General features: G+C 45.1%; 1 protein-coding gene across 1 annotated transcript in view; it reads right to left on the bottom strand.

Moving 5' to 3' along the window:
* MAN2A1 (mannosidase alpha class 2A member 1) overlaps positions 1–17,107 on the bottom strand; it is a 101,842-nt gene that overhangs the window by 56,465 nt on the left and 28,270 nt on the right. Inside the window, exons 4-8 of the mRNA XM_054986190.1 lie at positions 16,296–16,467; positions 12,196–12,323; positions 10,698–10,871; positions 2,065–2,251; positions 114–291 (exon numbers count right to left, since the gene is read on the bottom strand). Coding sequence (XP_054842165.1) covers positions 114–291; positions 2,065–2,251; positions 10,698–10,871; positions 12,196–12,323; positions 16,296–16,467 — 839 coding nt within the window. The remainder of the gene's footprint in view (positions 1–113; positions 292–2,064; positions 2,252–10,697; positions 10,872–12,195; positions 12,324–16,295; positions 16,468–17,107) is intronic.

The following is a 17,107-nucleotide window of genomic DNA, read 5'->3' as shown; positions in this document are numbered from 1 at the left end:
CCACAGACCACATATTTTTACCGACATTAAAACCGCTTGAGATTGAAAACACTGAAATCAGAAAGTGGCTGGCTTAGCACGGCCAGGTCTTTAAATACACTTAACAAAGTTACCTTAATGTGCAAGTCAGGGTGAGAATTCATATAATCAAAAAGTTTCTGGTAATTCTGGTACTGCTGATCCCACTCTGAACTTTCAGTGTAGCGGAAATCATCTCCTAATGGAACCAACAAAACTTTGGTACGGAAGAGCTTTGACTTCTTTCTGTATTGATCTAAAATCATCCATGCCCTCAGGAGAAAAATAAAAAAATGGGTAAACCAACATCTCAGAATAACCACCTCCAATAGACCAGTTATACTGTAGTGAGGCTACATTTAAACCTAAGGCAAAATTTGCTGCAACAGACATAAATCAGGCTTATTCCTTGTGGTTGCTTTACTCCTCCATTTCTCTTCCCTTCCTACGCAAAGCATCATTAAAGATTCTTGGGCTGAAATAAACTCCAGTGATCTCTGACATACGAATCTAGACATGCAGGTGAATAAACACCTGTTTACTTCCTGCTATCTGGATGCCTGCATTCATATGTCACAGGGAACTGGCATTTGTTTCAATCCAGGAATCCTAAATCATGTTAATGCAACCCAGGAGGTGGAGAAGCCAGTTTTGTGCAAGTCCCAATGTAATGAACAGAATTTACACTAAAAAAAGCATGCATCAGCTTTACTATGTGTTTTAATCAATGTGAGCAACATCAGATATTGCAGTATTATCATCAAGATGAAATGTTTGTTATAAATTGATTGCATTTATAAAATCTGTGTCAAAGAAAATGGAGCATACACAATTTAAGAATTTTTCAACCTACTTAGATTCTTAGTCTGTGCCTCAAAGACTTTTAAGTCAGGAAGAAACTTCCCACTAATATTTCTATTTATCTACAGGTAAAGCTGTTCATATCATCAATATGCCATAAAACACACATTGTCCTCACTTCTCCCAGAATCTACAATTTGTGTCTCTAAATTTTGCATATATGCATTTTTAAATGTTTTCCATAAAACCAAGATGACACAAAGTTTGTAACATACTCTGCTTTTTAACAAGAACAAGCAGGCAGCATATTTCTACATTAGAACTGCCAGGACCAGCTTTGTCTCAGAAATACTTTGTGTGTTCAGTTTTAAGAACAACAAACATTTTAGGAATGTTTTATGCAACAGCAGACAGTCTCCATAAATACCTACTTAACTGCAGAATTATGAAGAAACAATAAATAACTGATCAAGTTTTATGCATATTTAACAAAGACAGATTCATACAGCTGAAGTTTATTAAAATTTTTGTACGTCAAATTTATAACTCATCTACCTCCCAAGACTTATGCAAGTTGTTAAGAATTCTTCAGTTCTGTTACAAATTTGTTTTTTCTGGAATATGTATGTATTTTCAAATTTATAAGAGTTATACATTTTAATAGAGAAAAGCATATTCAATTTCAATGTTCATTTAGAAAACAACAAAAGAGAGGGGTAACAACATTACCCTAATCTTTACCTAACAACATTTTATATCACTGCTCAAAGGCAGAAAAAGCCATCTGGTTGTTCCCAAACAGCATAAGCCAGCACCTTTCTTTCTGTAAAATGAAAGGCCTCAGGTTCTTGAGAAGTCTCCCAGTGTGAGACTTTCTGCAAGCCACTGGGCAGGTCAAAAGCAACACTCCAGACTTTTGGTGCCTGTTTTTTGGTATGGGTAGTACCTACCACACACACCCCAGCAATTTGTTTAAGTTCAAAGATGAAATAATTGTCCTTTCAAGCCATGTAGGAGGGCAAAGGAATGAGACAAGTATCATACTAAGTTTGTTTGCACCATTATCAGTTGTTTCCATTTTTAACTAAAAACTTTTCTTTAACTGAAAGTTTGTTAACAGTTATTTCCATTCTTAACTAAAAACTTTAACTAAAAGCATTTTTAACTAAATTATTACCAGCTCATACATGCATGGGTTTGTAGAACTCGAGTTTGACTTTGGAATTAATACTATGATGCACTTACCTGTACTGGATGTTTCCGGAATGAATGGCTTCAGGAGGAACTCTCCAGGGGCAATTCACTCTGCCACCAGGTAAACGCTTAAAATCAAACTGGCAGCAAATTTTAGGATCTGGCCCACAAGTATGAGGAACATCATAGCTATAAAAAGGCATCATGTGGCAGAGAATATCCGTACTGGATCCTGAATCTAGAATTATTAAAATGTCAAAATACACAGAAAAGCAGTATTATAGATTGGCCAAGACAGAGCCCGTTTGCTGGCAAGTCTGACTTCAACTAGTACAAGGCTTCATAGAGGCTGCATTCAGATTTTCATGACAGGTCCTCTTATTGGGGTTTTTGTTTTGGAGTGCAGTAAGGTGACAGCAAGGTTGTCCTTACAACCTTTTTGAAAAACGGCATAGAAGTTATAAAAATTCTATAGAAGCTGTCTTTGGACGACCAGTCTCCAATAGAAGTTGGAAAAGTAATGAAAGTCATTCTCCCACCCCGTCTAAGCTTGGTTACATAACCAGTTTAGATGCCTTCTCCCATTGAAGGAGACTAAATCATTAGAAAGAACTTACCTGAAGGCTTCTTTTCTTCAGTGGGGTGAAGGCATCCAAATCTCCCACCCTTGTATTTGAAAGGATTTACCATTTGGGGGGTTAACATATGAAATTATCCATTAAGTTGTCATAGCACTGTTCATGTGTTAGATTTTTTTAAAAATGAGATCAAAATTATATAGAGCTAGGCTATTTTATGTCTGGAGGACCTCTCTCGCTCTGTCCCTGAGAGGCATACACAAATTTGCATTGCCCTGCCTGCAGCGAGAGGAGGTGTGGCCTAACCACATAGAAGCCGTAAGCCAAGTGTAAGCTGGCACAGACCATTCTTCCTGCTCATTTAGCAACTATAAATGTCTGCTGTGTCCAGCCTCCCAGTATACACCACAATATTGTGTGAGAAACTAGCAATGACTGCGAAGACTTCACCACCTTGAAAACCATTCACAGTATGCTGCATATCAAGAGGCTCCCATTACTTGAGCTACTTAATCAAATGTCATTTGCTAAGTATATGTACAGACACTCATTGATCACTTGTATTTCAATATTCCAGAGATGTAACTAGAAATAAAGTTGCACTAAGTAAAGCATACAGCAAAGAATTCAAATTAAATATGTCAAGGAGCCCCAGAAAGGCTAAATTAATAGAGAACCACCTAAATGTTCAAAAGAATCCAAGCTGCATATCACCATAGCTTTTTTTTAAACCCTCCAAACATATACCTTTAATCTAACTAAGAAGCTAGCCTCTTTTCAAAAAGATTTCCAAAGATGCTAAAAGCACTTTGAAAAGTTGTTCTCTGCCTGACCTTTTCCCCACTGAACCATAGACTCCATTGTCAGAAATAAAACCAATTATTGTAAACCTTATTCAAGTATTTAGCCAACTCAGGCCCTCTCCAGTCTACACACAGTTATTTCTTCAATTCTTGTATTATAATATTCTTTTATTATTACTACCTCTGTCTATTCCCTACAAAGGAACAATTACTCACTGCCACCTCACTCACTTCATTACCCTACTGTTCCTTTCTCAAAGAGTAGAATGAATACTACTACCATTGCTATCTGTATATGTACCCTAGCAGTAGGTCCAACCAAAAAAAACCCAAAACACTGTATGCTGTGTTTTATGGGATTTTTTTGCTGTTATTAACGGGCTTTAAGCCTTTTGCAGATTTTATGTGGCTCCAGTTACTGTTATTTTTGTAGTTTTAAAAATTGTTTGCATTTTATATTTTCATGTTTTAAATGTTGTTAGCTACCCTGAACTCCTTTGTAGAACAGCAGGACATAAATGTAATAAAGTTAAAAATATAATTAGCGTACATAAAAATATACAGAAATTAAAACGCCTAAAGCCAGAGATAATTATTTATCTTCAAACACCTTCTAAAATACTGCTGGAAAAGAAGGGCCATACTCAGCTTCCAGAAGCGGAAGATCCATAATGGAGGGGAAGCCACAGAGAAGGCCTTCATGGAGGTCCCCACCAAATGCACCCAGGGCAACAGGGGTTCCCACAGTAAAGCCACTTTGTCTGATCTCAGAGCAGTCAGTGCTTCTGCTACTGTGCACCTAAACCATTTAGACTTTATAGATTCAAAATAACACTTTGCACTGGCCCGGGGAACAAAGCAGGAGAGCTCACCCCAGTCTGCTCTCCAGATTTTCAGGAGAAATAGCACATCATATAGAAAACAGGGTTAACATACCTGTAACTTATGTTCATCGAGTTCTTCTGTGCTGACACACATGGGGACTGCGCAGGCGCAGGCCAGCCGCCGGAGAATTTTCTAGAGCTTCCATGGCTCCGAAGGGGCCGTTTGTCGCGCGCCTCAGCGACCGTTTTCCCGCCCAAACGGTCACGTGATCCTCCAGCGACCAACGGCCCCTTCCCTCAGTTCTCCCTTGCCGCCGCTTGACCAACACACTTCAGCCGTAACACCTTAAAAACACCAATATCCATTACAGCCATCACAGTATTGTGCATTGGAGTTCACAGCGGGGTAGGAGGGAGGGTTGTGTGTCAGCACAGAAGAACTCGATGAACATAAGTTACAGGTATGTTAACCCTGTTTTCATCTTCGTTCTTCTGTGCCTCCACACATGGGAGTGTACCAAGCTTCACACAATAAGGAAGGCGGGGGTGAAGTCCAACACAATTTTATTAAGCAAACAAGATCAACAATAAATAGATATGCATATATACATCTATGTAAAAATACTGTGTAAGGACACATAAATACTCAATATTTACATATATACACACCCCCAAGGTACATATATACACACTTCCACTCAAGGGTACCCAACAGGTACGTCAAGGAAGTCAAACCAAAACTCCCTCAGGAAAAGAGGGAGTGTAAGACAGCCTTGGCCACAGATACATCCTGCTCCGCATTGACATCAACGGCGTAATGCCTGACAAAGGTGTCTGCAGAGGACCATGTGGCTGCTTTACAAATGTTAACCAGGGGCACCCCCCTGAGGAGTGCCGAAGAGGATGCTTGGGACCGCGTGGAGTGGGCTCTGACATGCAGCGGGCAAGCCACCCCTGCTAGGGAATAGGCCTTGCTAATGGCCGTCACAATCCACCTAGACAGGGTCTGTGAGGAAGCCCTGCTACCCTTGTCCTTGGCCCCAAAACATACAAACAGGTGAGGACTGGAGCGGAATCCCTTCGTCCTATCCAGGTAATAGGATAGGGCCCTCTTCAAGTCTAGGGTATGGAGGGCCTTTTCCCCCTTAGAGGAGGGTTGAGGAAAGAAAGCAGGCAGTGAGATATCCTGCGAGAGGTGGAAGGCGGACACCACCTTGGGCAGGAACCCAAGGCAGGGACGCAGGACCACCTTGTTGGGATGAAACACAAGAAAGGGAGGGTCAGACCGCAGTGCAGACAGCTCACTGACCCTTCTGGCCGATGTGACGGCCACCAAGAATGCCACCTTGTAGGATAGCATATCCAAGGGGCATGTAGCCATCGGTTCAAATGGAGGCAACATGAGACGTGAGAGCACCAAGGACAGCGACCACTGAGGCACTGGCGCTGACACAGGTGGGTAAAGATTGTACATGCCCTTAAGGAACTGGCGGGATTGTGGGTGAGAAAACACCGTAGCACCCTCAACTCGGGTGTGAGCAGCTGATATCGCTGCCAGGTGGACCTTGAGGGAGGAAGCCTTCAAGCCCCGGCCACGCAAGTGGCACAAATACTCGAACACCACCCCCAAGGGACTGTTGTCAGGCACCACTCCTCTGGCAAGTGCCCAGAGCTCAAACCTGCGCCACTTGGCCGCATAAGCGCGCCTAGTGGAGGGCCGACGAGCATTCAGGAGGACCCTCTGTACCTCGTCAGTAAAGCCTATCGGGGAGGAACGATCCGCCAAGCCATTAGATGCAGCTTCCTTGGATCGTGGTGGACCAGGCTCCCGTTTAGGAGAAGGTCTTGCCGAGGGGGCAGACTCACATACGTCCGTTGGGACATCCGCAGGAGCTTCGGGAACCAAACCTGCCGTGGCCAGAAGGGGGCCACTAGAATGCAGTCCGTCCCGTCCTCCTCTATCTTGCACAAGACCCTGGGAATCAAGGGGAACGGAGGAAACATGTAGTGCAAGCCCTGCGTCCACGTAAACTGGAAGGCATCCCCAATAGAGAGGGGGTCGCTCCCTGCCCTGGAACAGAACGTGTGGGCCTTGGTGGTCGCCGCAGTGGCGAACACATCTATCACTGGATGACCCCACATCTGGAAGATCGGCCCAACGCACTCTACGTTCAGTTCCCACTCGTGTTCCAGTAAAGGGACCCTGCTGAGGGCATCTGCCCGGGCATTGTCCGACCCAGCCACGTGTATAGCACGGAGCGACACGCCGTTCTTGATAGCCCACTGCCAAGTGAGTGTGGCTTCCCGGCACAGGGCCATGGACACTGTGCCCCCCTGCCGATTCACGTAGTACATGGCAGTCGTGTTGTCCGTCTGTACCAAGACCTGACGATTTCTCAGCAGTGCTGTAAGAGACACAAGTGCGAAACGAATGGCCCTTAGTTCAAGCACATTGATATGGAGGGTCTTTTCCCTGTCAGACCAGACATCTTGCACCGACACATCACCACAGTAAGCCCCCCATCCCAACAGAGAGGCATCAGTGGTAACCGTGATGTCATGGTGTTGATACCCGAAAGGGGTCCCTCTAAACAAGTTGTCATCAGACAGCCACCAGTCCAAGGAGGAGAGGATGACCCTCGGGATAGAGAATTTGAGGGACGGAGGGTGCAGTAGAGCATCATACCTCCGCACAAACCAGTTCTGGAGAGGGCGCATACGCAGCCTAGCGAAAGGCACCACAGAGGTGGCAGCTGCCATATGCCCTAGTAAGCACTGGATAGTGCGCACAGACTGGAACCGGTTCCTTTTAAACATGGACACTAGACCCCTTAGGGACCGAGCCCTCTCCAAGGGGAGCAGGGCCTTACCCTCCACAGAGTCTAACAGTGCACCAATGTAGGACACCTTGCAGTTGGGCACCAGTTTGGATTTCTCCAAGTTCACCAGGAGCCCCAGGCGTTGGCAAGTGCTAAGTACCAAGCCAATGTCCTGCACCAGCCTAGACTCTGATTCAGCCACGATGAGCCAGTCATCGAGGTACGGAAAGATGGTACAGCCTTCTTCCCGTAGGAAGGAAACCACAGGGGCTACACATTTAGTGAACACTCGTGGGGCAGTGGACAGGCCAAAGGGGAGCACCTTATACCGGAAAACCCTTTGCCGGTAAACAAAGCTCAGGTACTTCCTGTGCTCCTTCCGTATGCCCACGTGAAAGTATGCGTCTTTTAAGTCAAGAACCGCAAACCAATCCCCCTGTTTCAGCAAGGCGATCACAGCCGCCAACGTTACCATTTTGAATTTGGTCACCTTGAGGAAGGCATTAAGGCCCCTCAGATCTAAGATGGGACGTAAGCCCCCATCCTTCTTAGGGACCAGGAAGAACCTAGAGAAGAATCCCTTCACAGAGTCCTCATAGGGCAATTCTTCCACGGCACCCTTGGCCAAGAGCGACACGATCTCCGCATCCAGCTCGGCCATAGTGTTATTGACAGCTGTCAGGGGTGAACTGCATCTAGGCAGCTCAACGAACTCCAGCCCGTATCCCAGTTCAACAATAGTTAAGACCCATGAGTCAGATGTTATTGACTCCCACTCAGAGAGGAGTGGACTAAGTCTGTCCGAAAAGTTCGGGGATACGGCTGGCGTGACCCGTCAGTACTGCCTCCCGGTGCCCTGCTGATCCTTCTGCTGGGCCGGTTGTTGTGCCGGACGAGGCTTGAAGGGCCGACGCCTCCTCTGCTGTTGTGCGGGAGGGTAAGGCCGCTGTTGGTAGGCAGGATACTGCTGGTAGCCCGGCCGCTGTTGATGGTATCTGCCCTGGTAATGGTAAGGGCCAGATCGGGGAGCGTACCGTGACCTGGAGGAGGGCTTGTCCGCTGGAGCCAGACCCAAAGACCGCGCCGTCTGCCGGTCCTCTTTCTTTTTCTTCAGGGTCTCGTCGGTCGCTTTGGAAAAGAGCGAATCCCCCTCAAATGGCATGCTCTCCACTCTGGAACGCACCTCTTGGGACAGGGCCGTAGACCGCAACCAGGAGTGGCGCCTGAGGACCACCGCCGAAGCCATCCCTCTAGCAGCAGTGTCAGCAGCGTGGCTTCCAGCGTTCATCTGCTGCTTAGACAGCCTCACAGCCTCTGTCTGCAGCAGGGACACCACAGCCTTCTGCTCAGGAGGGAGGTCTCGTGTATAGGATGCCAACTTCTCCCAGAGGTACAGCTGGTACCCTGCCATGATGGTCTGATAGTTGGCAATCCTCAGACCTAGGGAAGAAACAATGTACTGGCGCCTGCCCATGGCATCCAGTTTCTTGCCCTCCTTATCGGCAGGTACCGAGGAGTGACCCGATCGCCTGGGGTTGAACTCCTCTGTGACCAAGGAGGAAGGTGGAGGGTGTTTCACCAGCGCCGGCCAGGTACCCTGCTTGATCTTGTAGAGCTGCTCAATCCTCTTGGATGTTGGAGGTTGATCGCAGGGCACCTGCCACACCTTCTCCACGATTTCCTCAAGACCCTCGAGCATGGGGAAGCCAACGTATGCCGGGTTGTCTCCGTAAATGCGTTTGAGGAGCTTGTCCTTGGTCTGGGGAACTGCCGAGGAGATGTCCATCTCGAGAGCCTTGGCCATCCTTGCCATCTGGTCGGCGTAGATGCGGAGGTCCTCGAATGGCGAGTCCGCAGATGGTACAAGCTCTTCAGCTGGCGATGGTTCGGACCAGGACTCCGACTGGTAGCCGCCAAAGCTCTCCACATCCTCCTCATCGGAACCGAGCTGGGATTCCGGAACCTGGTGCGGAGGGGGAGCCCACGTCGACCTCGATGTCGAAGGCCTCGGTTCCGACACGGAGAAACCTGCTGGTGCCCCTTCCCACTGGCAATGGTATGGCGAGGGGAGGTAGGAGGCCTGTCGATGTCGGGACGCAGTGGACCGGACCGATCGGACACTGTCCCCAGACCGACGTCGCTCACGACCGGCAGCTGGTGGAGACGGACGGGCAGGCGACGGACGGCTCCGACGAGGAGACGGGCTCGGTTCCAGCCTCGGCGACCGAAGAGCAGGCGATGTTCGGATCCGACGGCGCGGGCTCGGCTCCGGTCCCGAAGAGAATTCTGCGGGCACCGTCTCGAAGGCCATCGGATCCGGCACCGGCACGGAGATGTCCTCTGGCTCCGGGGAATCCAGATGAGGGGAAGGCGTGTGAGGAAGCACGATGATCTCTTCCTGGGGAGCGGGATGCGGCGACCGGTGATGTTTGGTCTTCTTCTTCCTCTTCGCCGGTTCCGAAGAAGACCTCGGAACCGACGCGCTCCTCGCCTTCGAAGGGGACCTCGGCCTCGATCTCTTAGGTTTTACCGGAATCGACCCGGTCGTCGGTTCCGATCGGGGACTCGGTAGACGGATCCTCGGTTCCGATGTCGGTCTCGGATCCGACCTGGTGGAAGATGCGCTACGGGGCGGCCGCACCGGTCCCTGCGCTGGAGAGGCCGCTCTCGACGCCGAGGCACTCGGGGGACGCGGTTTCGACCCCGACCTCGCGGAGGCCACTGAGCCAGCTCTGGAATGCCGTTCGGCAGAGGGGCTAGGGCCGGCCTTGGAGGAGGGCAACGGGGCGCCTCCGGACATGACCTTCTGCCACAGGGAGGAGTTAAGTCGGGCCTTGCGCTCCTGTCGGGCCTTGTTGGTGAAGCCCTGGCAAATTTTACAGGCCGTTACATTATGGGTCTCCCCCAAACAGAACAGGCACAGTTCATGGCCATCGGTCTTGGCCATTTTAGTGTGGCATTGGAGGCAATGCTTGAAGAGAGCCTTTGAGGCCATCTTCAGGGGCACGCGAAAGGAAGGTCAAAAACAGTCCGAGTCAAATTACCGAGTCCACAACAAAGTCCAAACGAGATCCGAAGAATAGCCGAGGTCACGAAGTCCGAAGTCAAAAGCCAAGCAATCAGTCAGAATAAAGCACGAAGCACAAAAAAGCACAGAGCAACGAAGCTCACGTTCTCTCCAAGCGGCGGCAAGAAGAGGGGAACTGAGGGAAGGGGCCGTTGGTCGCTGGAGGATCACGTGACCGTTTGGGCGGGAAAACGGTCGCTGAGGCGCGCGACAAACGGCCCCTTCGGAGCCATGGAAGCTCTAGAAAATTCTCCGGCGGCTGGCCTGCGCCTGCGCAGTCCCCATGTGTGGAGGCACAGAAGAACGAAGATGAACAGGTTGTACATGTACTTCTAATCATGGCACTTCCATTTTGGCTAGATTAATATAAGAAGAATGAAAATAGGCAAAAAGCCAGTGATGAAAATGAAGAAGAGTATTTATTATCCAAGTAAAAATTCCCTGTGTTTCACTATAAAGCTTCTTCAGCAGAAGCTGTGAGTCTTTCCTTTTTCTCACAGCAAGGATGCAAAAACAGTAGTAGTGATTAACGTAAGGTCATGACCATGACATAAAGTTGACATACAAGGTCAGGCAAAAAACAAATTACATACCCCAATTTTGTCTCCAAAAAAATTCTAGCGTCTTCTGGGTTGCGAAATACTTTTTAACAGAATAATGAACTCTCTGTATAAGCATATTAGAAAAGCCAGCACGTTTCAGAAGGTAAGCCATGGTTGGTGAATGTCCAAATGGATCAATTGCCCAGCCAGATTTTGGTTTTACTCCTGATAAAAAGAATAAATGTGTTTAAAATAACACATTTCCACAGTACAGCAGTATAGCGATTACATAGTTGACATCACATAGTATAGATTCTTGTACTGGTGGATGGCATAGTGAGCGGCTGGAGCTGCTACACCAACAGCTACATCTGAAGGGCGTAGGTGCTAATCCTCTGGTAAGTGCTAAAGGTAATAGTGGAAACTATCACATTTTACAGTTACTTAGGGTTGGATCAGCATAATTGCCTTAATCATGGTAAAAAAAATTAGATGATGAGTCAACAGGCTGAATAAACTGTTCTCTCCAGGCCTTTTTAACATTTTTCCTAAATAAAGATGCCACATTATACACTGCACAATGAGATGGTGTAGGTTAATATCATACACTGCTGGAACATATTTTGGGCCAAGTAACAGTGCGTTCTTAACACCATAACTTGCAATAAAACACTGACACGTTAGTTCATTCTATTCCAGTGGAGGGGGGAGGTGTTGACATACGTTGACATATATAAATTATAGAATCCAAGACCATTCCCCACTCCTATTTGGTGGGGTTTCTTCAATCGCTTTTGAAATTTAATTAGCTTTACTTTAAAAATGCAGCACATGTGAGTTCATAGAAATAAAATTATTTCTAATGTTAAAAGAGGTGTAGCTCTCCCCATTAGTTTATGCAGGACACATACCAGGAAATTGTTGCTGGAAAACTCTATGCCTTCCAATTATAACTCATTAATTGAAGTATCTTTTTCAAATAACATTCATCTTAAGACTTTTTCCACATAATTTCTAATTGTTTAAATTTCAAATGAGTGGTATGGCTGTTTTCAACACCCAAAGTAGGAGGTGAGGGGGCTTGAACCCTACAACATCTGCTTTCATTTTAAAGTTGTCTCATGTCATTTCACCTTACAAAACTGTTGAATGCCCTCCATTTGTCCCCCTCTATGTCTATTATCTTCTAGAGAGTGAAAACTGTTTTTGGTTTCAAGTTTCCCTATCTACCTTCCTTTCTGTTTGTTTTAATTGCTGCTTTATATATATATGTATTGTCTAAAAGATTTTAAAACTGTTTGTAACCTTTAAGGCCCTCGTTTTGTTGAAAGGTGGGGTACAAATGTCTTAAATGTGTACAAGCTTTGATGAGAAAACTAGCAGTTTCCATAAATTAACACGTGACTTATACCTTACCTGCAAGAACTCTATTGTGGTTATGCAGTGTATAATTACAAAATAATGAAACTGGTAACAGTTTACTGCCTAAAATATCAAACAGCAGAGCTAGTACAAATGAATGTATGGGACAACACATGCATGAACCCACCTAGTGCTTTCTCTAGCCACTGGTGTCCTTCTATCATCTGGTCAATCAAAGCAAAATAATGGGGAGAAGCTTCATCAGGCATGACCCATCCTCCTGTCACTATTTCAAACTGGCCATCTTCTATTAATCTGAAAAAACACATTTACTGAACTTTTATTTGCATATGTAACTATCTGCAAACACACATATTCTTTAAAAATGTTGAAAATGACTAAATTCACATTAATAAAGCTTCTTCCTTCATGAAAATAGAAGCATTTTAAATACTTGCATCATCCTTTGGAAGCATTTTAGAAAACCTGGTTAAACTGAAACTCAGATGCTTGATAAAAAAAATTCCTATGAAAATAAAATATCAATGTGGACAAGCAAGCCACTGCACTCAAAAGGTGGGATTTGTTGCTTTAAAATATAACAGCTACCCATTAAAGTATACTTAAATCATTCCAACACACACATTCCATTTTATAACTTGAGTGGAAATACAGACAAAATATGAATATTGTACTTTTTTGCCCTGATACCTTCAATGAATGCATATAACCAAAGCCAAAAGGCTCTAAACGTCAATCATTATTAGGGCATTATATGTTGTAATAGTATCAAAGAAAATGTGCTCTGATACCAATTATTATTTCTGTTGAGAGATATACAATTGTATAAACTGTGAATGAAACTGGACCTTAAAATGCTATCACCTGGGCCCTGTAAGTATTAGTCTGGCTCAGTATCCAGACATCTGGGGTCACCACCACCAATAAGAGCACACAAGAGAACTCGGAGGTAGACATGGGCACGAACCGGAAAAAAAGAACCATGCGATTCGTGGTTCGTCGCATTCCACGAACCAGAAACCATGAACTTCCACGACCTTTTCCCAGGTCACGGATTGGTTCGTGGTCCATGGAATTTCAAACACCCGGTGCCAGCTGCTGAAGCCGGCACTGGGCGTTTGAAACAGACAGCCCCCCTTCTGCTAGTGGCAGCAGGAGAATGGGGCTGTCACTATCACAAACCCCAAGCTGGCTTCAGCCCATCAGCTGAAGCAAGTGCAGAGTGTGTGAAGCTGACAGCCCTGTCAGCAGGAGAATAGGGCTGTTATCTTCACTTACCCCACGCCGGGTTCAGCCCATGGGCTGAAGCCAGCACGGGGTGAGTGAAGCTGTCAGCCCCCGTTCTCCTACCACCCAGGGCGGAAGGAGAAAGGGGGCTGTCAGTTTGACAGACCCCACGCCAGCTTCAGCAGGGGCTGACAGCTTCACTCACCCCGCCCATGGGCTGAAGCCGACGCAGGGTCTGTCAAACTGACAGCCCCTGTTCTGCAGCCCAGGGCATCTGGAAAGGGGGAGAATTTGAAGGGAAGGAGGTTCCCCACACCACTTGCAAGCAGCACAGAAAACTTTCTTCCCTTTAAACTCCCCCCTTCCTCCAGCCAGCTGGAAAGGGGGCAAGTTTGAAGGGAAGGAGGTTCCCCACGCTGTAAGCAGCATGGGGAACCTTCTTCCCTTCAAACTCGCCTCCCCCTTCCTCCAGCCAGCTGGAAAGGGGGAGAAAGGGAGAGATCCCAGTCTGTCAAACTGATAGCCCCCGTTCTCCTTCTGCTCAGGACAGGAGGAGAATGGGAGCTGTCAGCTTCACTCACCCCCACACTGGCTTCAGCCCACTGGTTGAACCCAGCACAGGGTCTGTGAAACTGACAGCTCCCTTCTCCTGCTGCCTGAGTGGCAGGAAAACGGAGCTGTCAGTTTCACACACGACCAGCAGTGCCAGCTTGTCTGGCTTTACAAACCACTGATGACTCACACGAACCGGGTAGAAAAAGTTGTGGAGTTCGTGGAAAATGCAGTCCCACCAACCGCGTTTTCACAAACCACGAATTGCCCTGGTTCGTGAGGTTTTTTGCTTCGTAATGTGATTCATGCCCACCTCTACTCGGGGGGAGGGGGGGAGACGCCTTCATTTTGTACTAAGTTTTAAAACATTAAGAAGCTTCATGAGACATGCATGCCACTCCAAAGTGACACTAGACACACCTCTCATCTCTCCCAATCTCTACTACACACAGAGGACTCTGCCTGTCTTCTTCAAAATTCAGTAAGATAAAAGACATTCTCCTGAGTCCTCCGTGGGAAAGGCCTGGCATACTGTTGGACATTTTGCTCAGTACAGAGTTGCTGCTGAGGATGTGTGCTACCACTTTTGCATTTCCACCACATCCCAGAAGACGAGTCTTCAGAGATGGCTTCCCCTTCTCATCCCAGGGCAAAGCCAACACGTATATTAGTCTCTACAAGCCTGTCCTTTCTTTTCTGCTCACATAAGGAAGGACGTCTGCTCTCTTTCAAATGATTGCAAAACAAGTAGGATGCACCTGTCAGATGCACCTGACAAGAATAAGGTGTGTTTCAGATCCTAGGGGTTTTTTTTAAAGTCAGAATTGAACAAATTCATACAGACACTTCTACCTGTGACAGCTGAATGCACATGCACACAGAACCCATTCAGCTTTAAGTAATTAGGCCAATCAACAGAGACTATCATCATTTTATCCTGCTTCTGATTGACCACTGCTGGAAAAAATACAGATGCTGGCAGACCAGCCTTAGCCAGAAAAATAATTATTATGCATTTGCTTGTAGTGTAATGTATCACTCTCTACAAAAAAATAATTGAGCGTTATGAATGGATCTCATTAGAAATACATACTCTGCTGCCAAATTTTTAAGCACATCAGAAAGATTTCAGAGGTTTAAAATGCACTGCCTATGGATCTCAACATAAGAGGGTGCAATCAGGCTGGTTATGTATTAAGCCAGAAGCTTACTTTTGCATAATTATGTACCACAGCAACACTATTAATGAATTATGATACTGATACTAGACAAGCAACCTTTGTCTAGTAAAAACAACCTCACTTTCAAAGGGCAAAGGGAAAAATGGAATTAACTGTTGATCTACATGCTTTATGTCAGCCAAGCTATACAAATTTAATTTGTTTCTCTTTGTGCAGGTACATAGCAAAAGATTTTACATAGTAATTTCATTTTCACTTGCCAGCCTATTTATACTTTCTAATTCTGTGACTTAGTTCTGCTGTCAATTAGCCTCACAAACTATTCAACTTGCCTTGCACATCTAGTGAATAAATCCTTTCTGACCTGGCCCTCAGTGAGTGACAAGTATTTTATGTGCTTTATTTGGAAGGTCTTTTATCAACAGCTTACAACAAATGTCTAAAAAAGTAATTGCTATCTCATTTCAGAAATGGCAATACACTAAAGCTATATAAATTAGTGGTAAAAACATGAAGTACTGCTGTAAAGGAATTTATGGTTTTAAGTACTCAGGGAGGCTAAAAATAAAGTATTTTATATTCAGAATTGTCACAAGGTACAAGTTACCACCACCACATACAATGAAAAATAATGAAATTCTACCCAGTCTTTAAGAACCAGTAGATGTATAAATAAAGCTGAAATTATTAAAAGATGGTACAGTCGGACCTAAAACCCAGATTGACCTCAAGTGTCAGTATGTTTGTTAACATAAGAAGTACACAGACTATATTTGAAATCTCAGAAATGGCTTCAGATCTTGATAGCAATTTGCTTGAGGAGATTTCTTTACTTTTCTGCTCCCTTAATCTGCATCCCATGTGGCTGCACGAAGAACACTGATAGCAAAGAAATCTACATTTAGCAGTCATAGTACAATCCCCACAGTAAGGAGAAAGCCATCTAATTTAACAACTCTTTGGAGTATGTGAACAGTGACAGAGCTTAAACTTAAAAGACAGCCAAATGTCCACCTTGTTGCCAAATTTTGTTGTTGTTTTTTTAAAAATAGTAACCAATGGTATTTTTTTAAATATGAGAATGGCCCTTGTACGCACTTCACATTTCTTCTGTTAGTTGTTCACACTTATACCATTTTGAATTTTATTTTAACATTAAAAGGCATGTTGCTAAATTATACAAGAAATAAAGTCCAAATTCAGCAACACATCACTTCTACAAATACTGCACACAGCCACAGTCAACTGTAATATTGATTTGAACTAAACTGTAGTACATACATGCAATAGAGTAAAATATTCAGACCTTTTCACAGCATCCTTCTTTTGGCTATCTATTCCATCCCACCACTTTGAAAAATACGAGATTTCAGACCACATAAATTTCCTCCCTTTGTCTTCTTGCAGCTTTATAACCATGTTATTGAGAATATGCTGTGTCTGATCTCTGAAATAGTCATCAAATGTCTTCAGCCAACCTATGTTAAAGATAAGAACAAATCACTACATAGCTTTTTTTTTAAAAAAATCCCAGAAGCAGTTATCATAGTCAATTAAATGACTGACATTCTATGGGGACCAGTTGGTAGACCTGACTGGGATCTAAAAATCCCATTGCTCTAATTAAGCAGCATTCCCCTTGTGAATATATGTCTTCCACCAGAGAAGGGCTCCTTGTCCCAAAGGAAGGCTCCATTATTAGCAGAACGGAACCTCTAGATCCACCCTGAAAGGTTTTTAAACATACTTGCATCTTGATGCTTTTTAACATTTCCAAAAACAAGTTTGTAGTGTTAATACTAACTAGGGGCATGCATTCATTTTTGACAACTGAAAAAAGTGGGGAAAAAGTCGCATTTCTTTTTATTGTTACAGTGGCATAGACAGGTTCCCTCAGTTATTTTACTTCTTGTAGTGGTACTTGCAAAGACTGTGTTTACAGGTTCTTTCTGCTACTTTGCAAACTGTACTGTAACTGTGCAACGGACAGGGTGATCAATTTTCTGTTCATCATAGTGTATGAAGCAGTGTTGCTATTTCACTAGTATGAGCATCTAGTATTCCCTCCTTTAGGATAAATCATGTGTGCTAAATCTGTACTCTGCCAAAATAGACATG

Source organism: Eublepharis macularius, chromosome 8 (genome assembly GCF_028583425.1).
Source record: "Eublepharis macularius isolate TG4126 chromosome 8, MPM_Emac_v1.0, whole genome shotgun sequence".
NCBI classification, from domain to species: domain Eukaryota; kingdom Metazoa; phylum Chordata; class Lepidosauria; order Squamata; family Eublepharidae; genus Eublepharis; species Eublepharis macularius.
The sequence above is the reverse complement of the archived record's forward strand: the minus strand, read 5'-3'. Positions and strand labels throughout refer to the sequence as shown.